This window comes from Streptopelia decaocto (genome assembly GCF_964273445.1).
Source record: "Streptopelia decaocto genome assembly, chromosome: 7".
Taxonomy (NCBI): Eukaryota; Metazoa; Chordata; class Aves; order Columbiformes; family Columbidae; genus Streptopelia; species Streptopelia decaocto.
The window spans coordinates 59,266,618-59,285,007 of NC_138661.1; the positions used below are offsets into that span (position 1 = coordinate 59,266,618).

Consider the following 18,390-nt stretch of genomic DNA (forward strand, 5'->3'; position numbering starts at 1 on the left):
TGTGGACCCTTCACTTTTCTGTTATTGTTATGATACCAAAATCACAGAAGCATCACATTGTGCTGAGCAGACAGCAAACCATTTGTTCCCTCAATGGCCACTTCTTTCACATACACAACTCCTCTAAGCTCTGTCACGTTGCTCTCGATACAGCCAAATCTCTGACCGCAGCCTCTCCTGCCGTATCATGAGACAAGCCTAGAGCAGAGCACACTAAGTACGGACAGGTAAGGGAAGCAGAGGGAGTTTCTCAGAACAGAAGAGTAAGGCAAAATAGCAAACACATTCTGCGCCCCACTTGATCTCTCTTGCTCCCTGTTACTGTATCTCTACAGAGGTTTCCACCAACTTAAGGAAATTAAAGAGGACTCAAAATTTACAGTGCTTTAAGATTGTCCATAGCCCTGCACATTTCTGCTGTAGAGAACAAATGAGATCCTGCTAAGTACTGAATATCTCTAAAGTCTTAGCTAAAAGCTTTAACTACACAAAAACTTCTCAGGCATTTCATCCCAAAAACAAACACAGAAGATCAGGGTTTCAAGTACCACGCTGGAGTTATTCAATCTATGACAGATGTCAGCTCAAGAGACTGACTCTTCAGACTTTGCAGAGCAAAACAGCAGAGTCACCACAAAAGGTATTTTTGCTCAAGTACTCTTGATGGGAAGTAATGATAAATGAAAACTAATAGTGACATGTTGTTTTCCAGTAGTCTGCTGGTGGGTGCTACTCTTTATGGACACAAATAATGCTGCTGCTCCATGACTGTCCCATCACTTATCATCTGGTCTCCACCACTTACAACTGCTGCTCCCTGTGCACCACCTTCCCACATTTTCTTACTTCTTACCTCGTGCTACATACCAAGATCCTTGTGTTTCTCACTTTACTTAATATTCCAAGCCAGGAATTCTTTTCTCTCAAAATTCACACTGCCCACACTACTCCACTCCATTTTTCTCTTTCCTCTCCCACTCATGCCCTGTATTCTCAGCTGGAAATGCAGATACTAGTGTTGTCGTGGACACTGCAGACCATGGAAGCTGTGAACTGCTGCTTCATATGGGAACAAATCAGTGCATGTCAGCTGCTCCTCAGCAACAGGAGCTGGCTGACCTTTCTGTGGAAGAGATATTACTTTGGGTTTGCCACAACACACCATGTGGATAGATGCTGTTCCACAGTTGGTTTTAAAATTTGCCATAGCTGCAATTTTGTCTATTTTCAGTAGACATAAAATGTTGAAGAAGTCCCAATTTCTTAGCAAAACTGAAATAGGAAAAAGTCACATCGTACATGCATACTTATGATACACTTTTCACCTTGGCTACAGCCTATCAAGACTGCCTGTGGGACTTAAATGATTTCAGCATTCTCCAAACCACTGGGACACAGGAGTGTTCACCAGCCCAAACACATGGTTTACAAGATCAGCTCTTTGACAGGAAAAAGCTGCAAGTGGGCAGGATCTCTTAAAGAATTCTCCCTTCAAATAGTGGGGATCTTCTCTCTCAAGGGCTATAACATTAGTGAAGGGAACATGGTTGAGGAGGTTCCTTGATTTGAGATTTGCGTCTTGCCTCCACTGTGTCCCTCAGTCCTATAGAGACAGTTACTAAATCTGAATCAACTTTCTAGTTCCTGTAGTCTGTAAATCAGCCAGAACTCCCCTTGACCTTGGTGGGAGGTTTGCATGATTAAAGCCAGCAGAAGAGAGACAGGAATGAAAAATCACATACAAGAACCTTTTTTTTTTTTTAAGAAAAAAAGAAGTATTTCTAGCAATGAGAAATCTCTTATGCTCCCAAGGGCAAACTTTGAAAGCAAAATAACAGTTACACACATATATCCTATTATTTGTTAACAGGTTTCATACAAGTAACTTGCTCAAATCACTTTGAAAACATTTCCTTTAATATAGGAACACAGGAGACAGATTAAAAGCATGCAAGTCTCCTGCTGAATGCCAGAGGCTCTGGAACACTGAACTCAGCGCTTTGTAAAATTATCTCCCTTCAAAAGAATTTTCTGCTGTACTGATTGAAAAGGAAAAGAGAGGACGGAGCCAAATAATGCTAGAGAGAATTCAAGTCAATTCCATTACACATCCATATTCATCCTGCATCCTGCTCACACCACCCTCTGCTCATCAAAGCAGCTCAGGTTTCAAACGCATCCAGCCACACCTGGCTGCAGGCTGGGCAATGGCTGCGCATCGGCTATGGGAGGTGACAGGGCAGTGTGGCGATGGGCAGCTAAAGGGCGACAGGCCCCAACGGAACAGTTGTGGGAGTCCCTGCCTTGTCATTAGCTGGCCCACAGCAGGCTGTCACGGCTGGCAGCGGTGCAGTGAGGGCAACAGCAGGGAAGGTGATGGCACCTCCGGCTTCAGGGCACAAAGCAGACCCTCTGTGCATGGGGCTGGGGCTGCCAGCTTAACACCCCTCAACTCAGGCAAGGCCACCACTGAAAAGCTGGCTTTTGAAGGCACAAGTGAGACTTAGAAGTCCAGAGCCAGTACACTTTCAAACATGCTTGGTCTGTTTCTGTATCCTTGTTCTCCCTCTGTAAAACAGAAGCATAGTTGCTCTCTTCCCCCAGCACACCTTTAACTAGTCCTGTTCCCTAAAGGGTATACGTCTCTTAACTCTGTGCCTACACAGTAACCAGCCTGACAGGACCATGGCCCAGGCTGTGACCTTTCTAGAGCTCTGTTGACCTGAAGGCCTCCAACCCGCCATTTGGAAACCGTGATTAGCACTATGAATAAAGGAAACTACATAAATCAGAAAGTTTGGGGAAATCACTCCACAAATTCTGCACTCAGGTTTCATTTCAATCCCTGGATTAGAAGTTTTTGTACAAATATGCTCTCATTAAAGATGGTGAGAGCCTGGTGGGTATCTAGACATTCTATCACACTGATTGTTGATTTACACCACGGCACTGAGCTGCAGAGGTAGGCTCCACTTCTCAGGATTTAGTCTGGTGTATTTTAAGAACATCACTGTCAAATAACCCGATACAGGATTGCAGCTTCCTTTCAACTTTTAGCCCAAAGGCTTCATATCACTAACTTGGGCTGCAGTATGAGTAAGCATGTATTCTAATAAGCGAAATATGAGACCTGAACTCTTAGGCTATGAAGACTGGAGGATCGTGCCATATAGCTTTGAGCATCTCCAGCTTCCCTTGAAGCCTGTGGCAGCAACCCAAGGTCTCTCTGGATCAAACCTTCACTTATTCTGAAGGTAATTCTCCTGGGATTTTCAATAAGGTCTATTTTTCACTCCTGACACTGCTTCTATGCTACTAATGTCAGGCTTTCTGCCAAATATGTGAGGCTTCCCTTCCTGTCCTCCTTTTCTCCTTTTTTTCCCTTTTTAAAAACAAACAAACAAAACCAGACAACCCCCCCAAAAAAGCAGTGATGGGTTCAATTTTCTCTTTTTTTTTTTAATTGATTAGTTTGCTTTGTTATTCTTATACAGCACCTTTCATAGTCCAGATTAGGACTGGTTCAGTGGAGCTAGATCACGCATAGCAGTGGCCAAGAAGCACTGGATACCCAAAGCACAGAGCTATAAGCAGTAAGCAACTTGACAACTCTGAGGCTGTTTCTCTGGGTAGTACATTGAATACTGACAAGTTCCTTTGGAAGAATAGACCTCAAGCTGTCAAGAGTGTTAAAACTGGAGATGGAGAAAAGTCACTTAACTTTTCATGATCAAAGATTGTCTTTCTTTCCTCATGTCTGTGTTAAGAAACATTGCCAAAACCAATGACTGATGCTGGTACAGGCAGAAATGAATTGGAGGAATAAAAGATTGAAAAGAATAGAGGACTTGTCATAACAATGTGGGATTTAAAATCCATAGTTAAGATTTTTTTTTTCTGTTCAAATAGTATCAGTTTATACAGTGCCTCCTAATTAAAAACAAGTAGTTGACAATGCTTTGGAGTTAAAAGTGCATTTTATCATGATAAATGAAATCAAGTTAAGTTTCCTTGCTAAAACAAAGTACATAGGATTCAAAGGTTGCCACGAATCACAACAACAACAACAAACTGTAGGTAACGCAGCTTCAAAATGGTGTCTGGACCAAATTGCAAGCTGATGTAAGACATCATAGCTTTAAGAAGTTAATTGACTTTAAGCTACTAAAAATCTGATTTATGATGAATATTCCTAGTAGAAGTAACAGACTCATTTGTTTTCTGCATATAAAAACCACTCAAATTAACTTTTATATGTATTAATTAGTGATACATAAGTCTTAAGCCCTCACTAGATGTAAAACATATATGCTCCGTTACAACAGCAGAGTTTTCAGCTGGTAAATATAAAATCATTAAAAAATAATGACTCCAGTCATTAATGGCCAGTCAACAGGAAGCACTGTAAATGTGGCCTGCTGGTGTTATTTTCCCCACCGGATCATCATCTTTTGACAACCGACTTTACAAGCACTCAGCAGAAGTACACGCAAGGCATCCAGAGTAATCAGCTGCCAGCAGAACATACACCCACCCCAGAAGCCCCATGAGACTCCCAGAGAATTGTTCATAAAGTAAAGGATAAGACTGGAGGTTCTTTACATAACAAGAGAACTACAATGCAGCAGCCCACTGCAGCAGGCAGAGCTGATGACAGATGGAGTATCAGTCTTTCCTGAGTGACAAGCAAATGAGGCAGATAAAACCTCACTTTTAATACAGTTGTCCATTTGCAAGCTAACCTGAAAATTCTCTTGTGCAAAAAGCACAGCGTTATACAGAAGGGCAGTCACATTAATAACCAGTCTTTTTACTTGTTACATGTATTACCTGCATGGTTTTGTGAAGGATTTAGGTCTTCTAAAAACTTGGTTGCCACTACACAGACGCAGGCTCTAGGTACAGTCCCCGTTTCTGCCAGAATCATTCACTATATTTTACAATGCTCTGTCGATTCTCGTTTTTATCAATGTTGTTGTCACTTCCTTTAAAATCAAACTCTAGAAACTGCCAGATCTGACTGATTTTCTTGACATCCCCTGATTTATTTTTTTTTTATAGCAGTGTAACAAGTGCTAAATAATTGGGGTGTCTCCTATAGTGTTATTTTTCAGGCCTGTGCTGGGCCATCCTGAGGGAAACTAAGCATTTCCTTAGATCACACCATCTTCCTGAGACTCTCAGGAAAGCCATGGTTCAAAGAATAACACACCCTGTTTCCCTGCTGCGTGCACCCAACTCCAGGGCTTTTTCCACATTACCTTAACCTAGGTTCCTTTCTCACATCACATGTTACCACTCACATTTTTCCAGCAGCTTTGTATTTCATTTTATTTTCCATCCATGGAACCCATCCAGGACTTATCTGCTCAAGGGAAAGAACACAGCATCATTGAAATCATCTTGCTTTCTAAAGAGTTTTCTGGCTGCCACTGTTAATGTCAGAATGAGGTCGGGGGCCACATTAATATACACAGTCTATATCCAGCTTCATATTCTCTTTAAGACCTTTTGCATTATCTTTTGTTGAAATAATTTGTAAAGCATCCTTATTCATCTATGCATTTCATTTACTCACTTGAACAACTCACAAAGGCTTCTGTTGTGGTAATCTACCAAGAACACAAAAGAAAAGTGTTTAGAAATGGGTCAAAGATACAAGTGTCTTGAGGTAATAATAACAAAAGTTTAGAAGCAAGGCTTTGGGAATGTTTTCTGCAAAGAGTTAGAAAGATCACAAATGGACAGAATGAGGCTGGAGAACATAATAATCTCACTGTCTTAATTCAGTAAGGATTTCATTGTACTTGAAAAATAAATTACACTTCTTACGTATGGATTTATAGCTACATTTTTAAACACTTATCTGAATGTAAGTCTGTGCTATAAAAGCTGAAATCAAGTATTGATCATACAAACATAACACGTAAAACAGCTTGCCTGTTAAGTACATTTGTAGAACAGATTTCAAAATCAAATGATATCATAGTAATACTGGAAATACTGGAAGTTCTGTTCATTCCAACACAGAGAATTCCTTTGTGCTCATTCGAATCTGTCAGAACATCTTATTGCAATAATACATCATGATTTTACCATCTCTCACTTCAGGGTAGTTTCTGACACTTTTAGAAAGCTCCCTGCAATGTATTTCTCTGGAGAAAAGGATGTCACTAAATCTAAACATGAAAGAGATCCATATACAGTGCCTACATTTGCACACAAAACTTCTGTTTCTTACAAATTTCTGAGTGAACGTGTTTGTAGGGTGGTGGAATGAGAATAGACTCTTCATAGTCACAGACAGGAATATACGTCACCAGCTGTTCTCCAGCTCAAATAATATACAATTAAATTCAAACCCTGTCTTTGTACCTGCAAGAATTGCCTGACAGAACTGTAGTGCATACAGCATACCTGTGAGCACACGCGAGCCAGACGTGCTTGCCAAAACGCAATGCCAAGGTTGATCCGGGGCCTCTCTCCTCACTGCAGTTATGTTGAGGAACTGTAGTACTCACATTCCCAGCCTGAAAACAGATGTTTGCTTCTTGGCTAACTAACATTGCCAGCTATCAGCACTCCAGGGCCGGCTCCCAGCAAGACCTGTCAAGAGTTTTGTCATTGATCCCAGTAGACAGAGACCAGCTCCTCTACCTGGTCTGTACAGAAAAATAACAGGAGAACTTTTCATCAACCATCACTCCCTTATGGCCAAAAAGCTCAAGCCCTTTCCACGCACATAAAACCGACCTGCAAAAGAGGTCACCTGAGTGCCTCTCTGGGAAACTTTATCATCTGTGTTACCGAGGCCATTCAGAAAGAAGATATATTTGAATAGATATTCACAAATTAGTAGGGAAAAAACAAAACAAAACACCAAACACAAAAAAACCCAACCAAAAACAAACAAGCAACCCCACAAACCCAAATCAACCAAACAAAAAAGAAAACAAATAAAACCACAGCAAGAATATTTTGGCCCTAAAATAGTTAAAAGCCTTCCTGATAAATCTCAGTAAGATAATGAATGGCCTAGTACATCTATTTTGAGCTTAATGGTCAAAACTAAAGAAACAATCACTGTAAGAGCTTCAGACATTTTCTCAAGGGATATGAGAACTGTTTAATAGAAAAGCAAAGAAGCTACAAGTGTTAAATTATTAAAATTGTCATATTTGCACTGAGGATGTCTGCTGAGGAAAGGAACGTGACTATACCTAATTCTTGATTCCTTTTTTTGATCAATAAGGACTGAGTATTCAGGCTAAAACTAAGCTATGAGAGTAGTACTAAACCATTTTCAAATACATTTAACATTTCTTGGAGAAAGAAGGTTATAGCCGTCATTTGAGTCTGATCTTTCTCATATTTTCTCCCGAAGCGTACTACTGAATCTCCACTTACTTGCTCAGAATCAAAAAGTTTTGTATGTCTATTACGCACATTGTAAGGAAAAAAGTTTTCTGCTCTGTTCAATTATTTGTGTTCTTCTTCATTTATGCTAAAGAGTGTTCAGTAAGAAAAGAAAATCTGAAACATAAAGCATAAAGGGAGAGGGATTATTTTCCGTCTGAAGAGTCATAGGCACATAACAAACAAACAGAACCAAGTTGTTAAAGACTTGGTTCAAAGAGGAGAAGTTGGAAATTGGTACTCATAGGACTGATCTTTGCTGCGCCCCTAACTGCTGCATGACATTGGTTAAGCCCTCAGGGCAGGGACAGTCTCCTCCCATGCATTTACATTACATCTAGCACATCAGGATTTCCAGGCTGTACTGTAATATAAATATCCATCATAATAATTTTCTTTAATGGTATTCCATAGACATACTTGCATTTTCAAAGCACTGCAGAGGGATGTACCCATGCAGCCCTGACTGATTTCACTGGAAGATGGTTTATTCCTGACATATCCATTTGTAGTATGGGTGTGTGAACATTAAAAAAAGCTGTTGGATAAAGTAGTCAAAGCAGCATAACCCAGCATCAGCAGCTATTATTCAAACAGACCACGCCACAGTCTTCCCAAGTGGATCACAGAAGCATGTGAATATCACCAGCGACATGAAGAAAAGAACTACTTCAGATTGTACATGTCAACTGTACTGGTTGCACAGGGGCATTGAGAAGCAAGACAGTACACATCAGATGCAAGAAACAAAAGGAAGCAGATCAAGAGTTCACAGAGCTTGTAGCTTACAGAAGCAGATCAAGGGTTCATTACTCTTCTTACTTTCTTCGTGTTTTTCAAAAGTGGCAATTCCTTCAGTGGCTTCAACAGAAAATGTGAAATTAAGAAGTTTTATGTCATGTCTAAAGCTGTTCAGATAAAAACACTACAGCTTTATTTCAAATGAAAGTCTAAGTCTACAAACTGTTTTGACTAAAGTCTGGATACTCCTGCTAATAGGCAGTTTTTCAAGCACTTCATTCTGTGCATGCTAACTAAGGATGATTTGGTTATTCCCAACATGATTTGGTTATTCAGCTTTATACTTTCAGGAAAAACTAGGTACAAAAGAAAAAAGCATCCATGAGAGAGTGACTTGTAAGCTCAAGGAGCCTCTTCCACTATTTGTATATCTGTAAAGGTAAGCAAGCATTGCAGAAGCCTGTAATATTTACAGACAGATTGTGTCCTAGGACTTCATCATGTTTGTTGAGACAAAATGTTAGAAGGCAACAAATATAATGGACCAACAGCTAAACCTTCACAAAATAAGATCAACAGGAACACAGGAGGAGATGGGAAAGCAGCTTTGGTATTCAGCATCACAACAAAGAACAACTTCTCCAGACAGTGATGGCTCAATAGATTACCAGTTGCAGCCTGCCTTTCTTCATCTCAATTAAGACTGTATCCTTTTGAACAGTAACCTCAGGAAAAATAAATAAATTGTCCTGAGAGTGATCTAAAAAGTAAAAGCAACGTCATTGTGGAAAAAAATAAAAGAAGAAAAATACCCTGAATCTGAATCCCTACACTTCTTCCATTTAAATGCTTTTGAAAGAAATTAATTCTGTGTCTCAAATACCATTTTCTAAGACTTCTCCCACTTTCCTGTTATATGAATTATGGAAGCAGGAAATAATTTTTTTTTTTTTTTTTTTTAGATTCAAAGCATTCAAGATAAAGTCTTGCATTGTTTTATTTATTAAAGATATCAGGGATGCAATTTCATTCTGGTAGCTCAGCTTAGAAAAAAAATAAAAGAAACACACATCTCACTATCGAATGCTACAATGGGAAATGCTGTTCTTATCACAAAAGACTTGGTAATTTACTTGCGCACCTCAATGAAAAGGGAGGAAGAAAAAGAACTTCATGTGAAATGCCACAATATGGCTAATTTCCCATCACTCAGCCTTATAATTCTTCTGCAGCGGGTAGAAATTAAACTAGCCTACACCTGGGCTTGGACTTAACAATACAACCTATTAATAAAATGTTAAGCTCATAAATATCCTTTTGGATGTTAGGCACCTGTTAAGAATTTCATCAACTCTGAATTTTTGCAAATAGTAAAACAAATCAAAGAAATACATGCCACACAGTGATGTTCTGGATAGTATTCTGCAAGGAAGCTTGCGCTTTAGAAGCACAGCCTGCTGACAGCCATGCATTGATACAGCAGCATTGAAGCAGCCTCTGGATTACAGAAGATTATGTTTATTCCATTTTAAGTTTTAAATTGTGCAATATGCTTGTTTCAGAAAGTATAGAAGACCTCACGGATCACTGCTCTATGGGGAAGGGAGTGAAGAACAGCTGTCCTGCCCTCTAGTTTGGTATTTCAATGGCACAGTCTCTCTGCACGCCACTGATGAGGCTTGCAGGTCTGCAGGCACAGCCAACTGAAGGAGCAGATTTGACTTGGCCAGGCAGGAGATGCCTGAAGTAGCTTATGTGCCATTACCTCCTATTGCCTCACTGGAGATGTAGAAAATACTGTCTGCTGAGTTTGCACTTTTATTTTATCATCATCTGTTTTTATAGAACTAATGAATATTTCCTCATCTCCCTTTCTCATAGAATGATTAGAAGGAGAGGAAGGAGGCAGAGCACTAGACAGTCAAATTCAGTGACTAATGGCGCCAGAGTGAAGGAACCTGATTTGTTTTGTGACATTGCTACTGCCCTGCTATATAACCTTAGGTGAGGCACTTGACTGCTTTATGCTGTGGCACTGTCATCTGTAAAAATGAGATCATAACACTACCTTCCTCTGTAGAATGCTTTGAGATCCTTGGAGGAAAGGCAATGGGTTGCCTGCATTCAGTTGCCTTTTGGGATTCCAAATGGCAGGGCCCGAACTTTGCTATATGTGCTTAAGCTGAAACTTCTGAAGGTTTGGTGACATTTTCCTGAGTCAGCAGACAGCCTGAAGCAAAATTCCCAAGGGCTAAACTTGGAATCTAACAATGTACATTTCTAATGCCAGCTTTTAAACCACAGATTATATACATACTCATCTGATAGGCTTATCCTACCAAAGTCTGCTTAATCTTACTTCCTCCAACCAAACTGCCATCATCTTCGTTCTCTCTCTGGCAATGCTGCCTTGGGGGCTCCACAGGAGAGGCAGAGCCAGTATTCCGCACAGAGATGTGGTCAAGGAAAGATGGAATGATCACCTTCCAATTTCATCGCACAAAGCCAGGCTTGGATGCTGGATAGATACAGGCAGTCAAACTAGTTGGAGCAGCTTGACCTGTGGGGAGTGTAAGATGTGTCTTCACATCACACCCTGCTCTTCCTGTCTTGTTCTTTGCCAGAACAAAGTAGGTACAGACATTCCCATAGGAAACACGTGTAAAATGAGATTAAAACTAAATGGGAAAGGCAAGGAATCACCACTAAAGGAGTGAGACAATTTTTCACTACTTCATTAACCCTTTTGTTACACCCAATTCTGCAGAAAAACAAGGAATGATCTTTCTTTCCAAGTCTCTGCCAGCCTGATGAAAGCAACAAGGTTTTTCATTTCTTACTCTCCTGGAGCTTTTTTATCTGGAGCATTTCAGAGGCAAAGCTGAATTGTACAGTCCTGACTCACATCCCATTCCTGTTCAACACCCTGTCATTCTGGGGCAGTATGAGCTGTTGACTTTGTCCCACAGTCCTTATGACCCACCTTTGTCAAGGACATTTTGCCATTGATGGGTCCTCCTTCGTTTGCCCTGGAGTGAATGATGCTTTTAGCCACAATCAACACACTGATTAAAAAGGCTGCACACCTCAGGAATAACCTTCCATCAGGAAACACTTCCATCCATCCATCCAAAGGAAGAGTGGCGATATAGCACTTCTGACACATCACGAGAGGAAAATTACTTGCCACTGAAATTAGCAGCGGTGGACTTTACCGTTGGACAAGGAAACCCAACTTTAATATAAGGTGTCTGTGGCCAGGAAGCAAATTCAGCCTGTTACCAGCACCCCTGCCTTGTGTGCCCTTATTGCAACATGCAGTGGCCACCTTGGTTTGGAATCGTTTAACCTGCAATAACACAGGAAAGGGACGTTAGCAGCAGGCACATGATCCGCGACATCTTCAGCTCCAGGAATGCTGGCGTTCAGTGGTCTCTCAGCCCACTTCCTCACGGGACAGGTGGCTGCACGGCAGAAACCACTGTGGTAATCAGCTGCCTTACCCAGCCAGGGCAGAAGGCAGGTGTTCCTCCCCAGGACTATTCTTTCCATGTAAACACAGGAGAAACCAGTGCAGCAGCTGCCCACACTGAGGCTGTGCACTTTAGGGGAAAAGAGGATGTTAGGCTGCAGAACTGTTAACTCACTATTTTCTGTGCCTCAACCTCGCTGTTTCAAACAGCAAAATTACAGTAGTTAAGCTACAATACTGTAACTCCATTCTGTTCTGCTGACTGGGACATGAACCTTATTCAGCCAAAAACCCTCTCCACATGGCACACCGATTTTATTGGCTCTAAAAATCCCCCGGAAAGTACAAATCAGCCTTCAGGCTTTAGAGGGTTTACCCCCTCTAACCATTATACTACTTCCTAGCCATGTGGAAAAGCATCAGCCCATGAACCCTCGCAGTGGAATCACACCGTGAAAATCAGTGCCACAACTCTGCGTTTTATTGCCATTTCTTACATCTCGTTTTAAACCGCACTCGGAGACCGATCCTGTTGTCATCAAAGTATGCAGCAAGCTCCTATTAAATCTGGCTCAGCTAGTATTTTAATAACACTCAGACGTTTTCGTCCTTTGCATATTTCATCTGCGAAGTGCTTTACAAACATGAATTTCCTAATTACAGGCGGATGATTTACTAAAACTGGAAATTCCTCACTAGTTCTGGCTTTTACTTTGAAGCTCCGGGATTCGCTCCTGTCCCTCGGCAGTTTGGAAGGTCCCTCGACGCCGCTCGTTCGCGGCAGAGGCAGCAGGGCAGAGAGGAAGACGCAGAGACGGCGGCGACCTGCCTTGAAGTTTCCGCGCCGCCGGATCCCGGCGCGGAGTGCCGGGGCGGCGCTGCCCGGGGGCCGCTGCCCGGCCGGGGCGGGAGCCGCGGAGGGCGCCCACGTGGTGGGAGAGGAAAACCCGGCGGCGGCGGGACCCGGCAGAGTGCGGGCGAGAGCCGCGCCGGGCTCCGCGCCGCACCGGGCCGGGCCCCTCCCGGCGCACCGGGCAGGAAGGGGTGGAGCGGCCGGCGGAGCGCACGGGCGGGGAGCCGCGGGCGGGGAGGCATCCCGGCCACGCTGAAGCCGGGCGGGCGGGCGGCGCCGCGCCTCCCCTGAGCGCTCCCCATGGAGCGGCTGTCCGGCCAGCCCTGAGCCGGCGGCCCCAGCCGCCCGCCCGCCCGCCACCGCTTCCGATGGAGCCCGAGGAGCGGAAGATCTCGGTGTGGATCTGCCAGGAGGAGAAGCTGATCTCCGGGCTCTCCCGGCGGACCACCTGCTCGGACGTGGTGCGGGTGCTGCTGGAGGACAGCCACCACCGGCGGCAGCGGCCGGCGCTGCCCGAGCCCGGCGGCGGGATGCTGTCGGGGCCGCCGCAATCCTACTGCATCGTGGAGAAGTGGCGCGGCTTCGAGCGGATCCTGCCCAACAAGACGAAGATCTTACGGCTGTGGGTGGCGTGGGGGGACGAGCAAGAGAACGTGCGCTTCGTGTTGGTGCGCAGCGAGGCCTCGCTGCCCAACGCGGGGCCGCGCAGCGCTGAGGCGCGGGTGGTGCTCAGCAAGGAGCGCCCCGGCCACGGCCTGGGGGCGGCCCGCGCCAGCCTGGCACTCACGCAGGAGCGGCAGCGGCGGGTGGTGAGAAAAGCCTTCCGCAAGTTGGCCAAGATCAACAAGAAGCGGCAGCAGCCGCTGGCCCGGGAGACCTCGGCGGCGGAGAGGATGGAGACGCTGGTGCACCTGGTGCTCTCGCAGGATCACACCATCCGGCAGCAGATCCAGCGGCTCCGCGAGCTGGACCGGGAGATCGACAGGTACGAGGCCAAGATCCACCTGGACCGCATGAAGCGACACGGCGTCAACTACGTGCAGGACACCTACCTGGTGGGGACGGGCAGCGGGGAGCCGGAGCCGGGCCGGGAGGCTCAGCCCTCCGTCGGCCGCCCCGAGGAGGACTACGCGAGGAAGTGCGAGGAGGTGCTGCAGCTGCAGGAGCAGCGGGCGCAGCAGGAGGAGCTGCTGGAGCACCTGGCCGCCGAGATCCAGGAGGAGCTCAACGAGCGCTGGATGAAGCGACGGCGGGAGGAGCTGGAGCTGGCGGCGGGGCCCGGCCTGGCCGAGGCGGACTGCGACACCACGGAGCTGAGTGGCGGCGGCGAGGGCGAGCTGCACCTGGAGCACGAACGGGTCAAGACCCAGCTGAGCACCAGCCTCTACATCGGCCTCAAGCTGAGCACGGACCTGGAGGCCATCAAAACCGACCTGGACTACACGCAGCGGGCGTGGGAGGACAAGGAGCGGGAGCTGCAGCGGCTGCTGGAGACGCTGGGCACCCTGGACGTGGCGGAGGCGCCGGCGGAGCCGCGCGGGGCGGCGGGCGGGGGGCGGCCGGCGGCGGGGGGCAGCGCGGCCGGCTGGGTGGAGCAGGCGCGGGCGCTGCGCAAGGACCGCGCCGACAACGACGAGGACTCGGACACGGGGCTGAGCTCCATGCACAGCCAGGACTCGGACTCGGTGCCCGTCTGCGAGTCCCTCGTCTAGTGCCGCCCGCCCCGCCGGGCCCCGCAGTGCCAGGGACAGGGGGCGGGCTCCGAGGGGGCCGCTCGCAGCGAAACCGGGCAGCGCACGGCCGGCGAGGGCGCTGCCCGGGGTCCCCATCGCCCGCCGGGCAGCGCGGCACAGGATCTCCGCCGTGCGGGGCTCGGCGGGGGCTGGTGCGGGACTGTGCGGTGCGGGCGGGTGGGGGGTGGCGAGGAAGCTCCCGGTGGAAGAGGCAGGCACACAGAGGAAACGCTGTAATTTTAGCTCTTTAAGCTGAGTTTAAACTTGTTCCAACTAGTCATCCACGGGCAGCGTTTAGGCTGGCTCGCCGGTACTTTTATCTGAGAAACCCACAGCGTGCTTGTGTTTCATTCACGTCTGGGATTGCTCGCACCTTAAATCCTGCCGCCTGCTGCCCTCCAAAGGTTTTCTTGCTGGGCCTTTTAATCCTGCGGTTCCCCACGAAGGCTACTTCGCGTAATCTTTTTGCAAGTAAAACCCCAGGACACATGCTCCGTAGGGTAGATCAGTTATCTCCTTAACAGTTCCTCAGCACTGCAAAGTCAGATCGTGGGTTATACTGGTTATCATTTACAAATACACCTGGCTCCTTTACAGACAAAAAGTCACTGAGACTAAAGCTGCTGGTCATTTAAAAACTACGGAGGAAAAGAGGTGTCAATACTACTGAACCTGACACTGGCATCTCCCAGGGCGCAAGCTTTTGAAAGGTACTGCCGTTCCTTTTGGCAACCAAAAGGGATGATAAATCACTTTTTTTTTTTTTTTAAAAAAAGAGGGCAAACTAAATCAAAATACAGATTAACATGTATTAACTCTGCATAGTGCTTTTTCTTATGCATAGGTAAGAGTGCTTTGTTTAAAGGCATACTAAGAACTCTATTAGTATCAATATGCATTTGACAGTCATTGAAAGCGATTAGCGGTGCCTGAATGTACACAGCCTTCAACAATGTGTTTTGTTTTTTTTTTCACTAGGCTAGCTGATATTTGGCTGAGCTTGGTTGTAGATAAACAAAATACAGAATCAGCTTGAACTACTGTTTTTAATAATATAGTTCATATCAGGCCAAGAGATACAACAATAAAAGCATGACTCAAGCCCTACCTGCACTACAGCTTAATCTTTTCAGTTATTCCAATTAAAAAGAAATATGGCATCAGCTGTAACATGCATTTCATTTAACTGCCAAATCTTCCTCTGCAGCTTAACTCTTACTGAAAATACATGATCTGCTCTTACAATAAGAGACATTAAGGATTCTTGTATTGCAGAAACAGTTGATGCAGTGAGAGACCAGAGAATGTTTAGTCAGGTCCAGCGGATGGTGTGAACTTTTTGAAACTTCAGAGATTATTTATGTAAGGCTATTTATCCAAGTTTTCATTTAACGATTAGAAAGGGCTACATCAATAGACCAGTTCTTTATTTTTGATGAAAACCTCAGTTTCCTCACCCAAAGACCAAGTTCCACTCTTTTGCAGTGTTCTTGCTGGTAGGAATTCTGTTGGACAACAGAAGAATGGACTCTGCAACCTGTCAGTTTGAAAGCAATCAGAGAAATACTGTCTGTGGATTTGTTGAGGCTGTACAATTCCCTCTATGCTATCATTCTTGATAAATGTTATTCCACTGAATGGGTCTCAGTTATAACAAACTGGTTTATTTTAAACACTGATCATATAATTGTTTTTCATATTTTAGTCGACCTTGGAAAATATTTAAGAACCTATTTTTAGAGCTAATAAAATTCTTAATAAGACTAAATGAGTGTTCCCAATTGAGTGTGATTGAAACAAACAATATCTATCTATCTATCTATCTATCTATCTATCTATCTATCTATCTATCTATCTATCTATCTATCTATCTCTCAGGTCTGGGATTTTGTTATGTTGTCTTGTGGTGTCATTTACCTTCTGGCAGAGTGAGTAGAAAGATCTACCAAGTCAGACCTCTCCAGTCTGTCTCATGCCAGCATTGTCCCCTTGCTTTCTGATGGCACCAGGGGTTCCCTCAGGTACAAGTAACAGTGTGAGTTTCTCAGATCAGTCACTGCAGAGGTAGTGTAGTGATATTTAGAAGTGGTGGCACATGTCCAGAGGAAGGAATTTCACCTCACTCTGCAATTAAAACTATTTATGTGGAAGTTGAGCTGAAGAATAAGTTGGTTGATAGGGAAGTCACATTGTTGCACTGCATTGTATTAACCAGTGTGGATGCAATGGGTGGGTGATGCAAGTATCTGTTGATAGCTTCTCTGGTGACTGATGTAAGCTATAAACCTGAAATTGCTTTACGTAAGTTCTGCATTAGCCACACCGAGCAAATAAAAAGCAAGCACATTCAAGAAATAAGCTGCAACAGGCTGTACATCATTATGCTATTGATACAGACGTCAGATATTCTGTGAAGCATGAGGTGAAGAAAGCCAGGAAATTCAAAGTTGTAAAGCAAAGCCTGCCTACTCATCCTCAGCTAGGAAAAGCCTTAAAACTGGGACAAAACCACTTTTACTCTAGGTCGCTGAGGGACACGCTTGTATGGCACCGTGCAATACTTGCTCCTGGCCTGTCAGTGCCCCATATAATGATGCAGTAGATCATGACCCTGCTGATCTGCTGGCCCCTGTCCCATGAAGACAGGGGTGAGAACACTGTGGGTGGCACTGTCATCTCAAGAGTCTGGTGGGAGCTGCGGTGACTTCCTACGAGGACACACTTAAATGTGCTCCTATATTGTGCAGGTGATATTTGGTATATTTATTTTATATTTAATCAGTTAAAATGCAATTGCAACAGGCTCAGTTTTTGCTCATGCATGTAGACTGAATTCAAACATCTTCACAAATCCCTATCTCTCTCAAACCATTATTAAAACATTAGTATACAAGAGGAAATCACTGTTCGCATCGGACCAAGTACTTCTCCATTCCCACCCTCTTCTGGACTTGCATATCCTCACCTAGATAATGGAGACAAGCCACAGGATGCTTGGCTTTGACAGGGAATTTGGCTCTGAGGTTTGGCTGGGCACGTAGCCAAAGGTTAGGAGAGCTGATTCAGAATCACAGGTAGAAGGGCAGGATTTTTATCTCCTTTCCAGTTCTGAGAGAACGAAAGAGAGGTAGCAGCAGAAAAAAACCAACCAACATCATGACACAAGTCTACCTTCTGACACCACCAAGAGAGAGGTGAAAGCTCCAACCAACATCTGCCTTTTCTTTTAAATACCATTCTCTTCTGTCTTCCAGAGTCAAGTCTAGTCTAATCTTTCTCCCATCCTAAGACCAGACAAGCAATACAGTTTTTTACTTTATTCATAGCTATCTAACAGCATTATGAACGATATAAGATAAATCTGTGTTAAATTTATAGATCTGTGTATATATTGCCCTATCTATTCACACACTATCTGCTTCTCAAAGGAACTGTCAAGGACCAAGGCTGCCAGGCCTCTCTCAGACACAGTACCTACAGAAATCAAAGGGAGTTTTGTCCAGGAGACATAATCAGAGTAGAATCAGGCCTTAGTTTCATGCACCCTTTAAACAAGCATTATCAAGAACTATTACACAAGTCCCGTCTGTTTGCTGCCCTTGGCCACGTTTTTCTGACCCTATGTGGCACTTTCTTTTGTGCCTACACACAAGTTTGTGGGCCCAGATCAGAAGAAAACTGATGAGCTTTAATTTAGGTGAGTTCCTAATGTGGCTCAATGTGCAGTCACATAAATGCTTCCACCAGTGACAAGGTACTGTGGTAAAAATGAGAAATTGAAGGCACTTGGAAAGGTGGAACTGATTCTTTCAGCAATGGGCACTATCTTATGCTGACTTGCATGTTGGCAAAATCTTTGCTCAGACTGCAAATTTCCCCCCACGCACAGCCTAAGGAGAAGGTTTCCAGGAGAAGACTAGGGCTGGAGCTGAAGCTACGTATACATCAATTACACTTACCTACATTAAACCCCAAATGAGTCAACTAGTCCAGCTTTTAGCCTTGACCTCATTTCAGAAAGCCACTATCAAGAAATATTATCAGAGTGAAGACTGTGTCAAATTCAATATATTTCTAGTCCTTAACACATGTAAGAGATCTGCCAGTTTGAATAAGCACTTTGTAGGGATATCATTTGAAGCCCTAAATGGGGAAGGAAGAGGGGAGGCAAATAC

At 44.6% G+C, this 18,390-nt stretch overlaps 1 protein-coding gene across 1 annotated transcript; it reads left to right on the forward strand.

The window, feature by feature from the left end:
- Window positions 1–12,850: 12,850 nt before the first annotated feature.
- Window positions 12,851–14,194, forward strand: RASSF10 (Ras association domain family member 10; the record flags this gene model as incomplete). The annotated part of the gene is made up of 1 exon (XM_082058302.1): window positions 12,851–14,194. One exon carries the CDS (start codon window positions 12,851–12,853, stop codon window positions 14,192–14,194), a length of 1,344 nt encoding a protein of 447 aa, XP_081914428.1.
- Window positions 14,195–18,390: the final 4,196 nt, after the last annotated feature.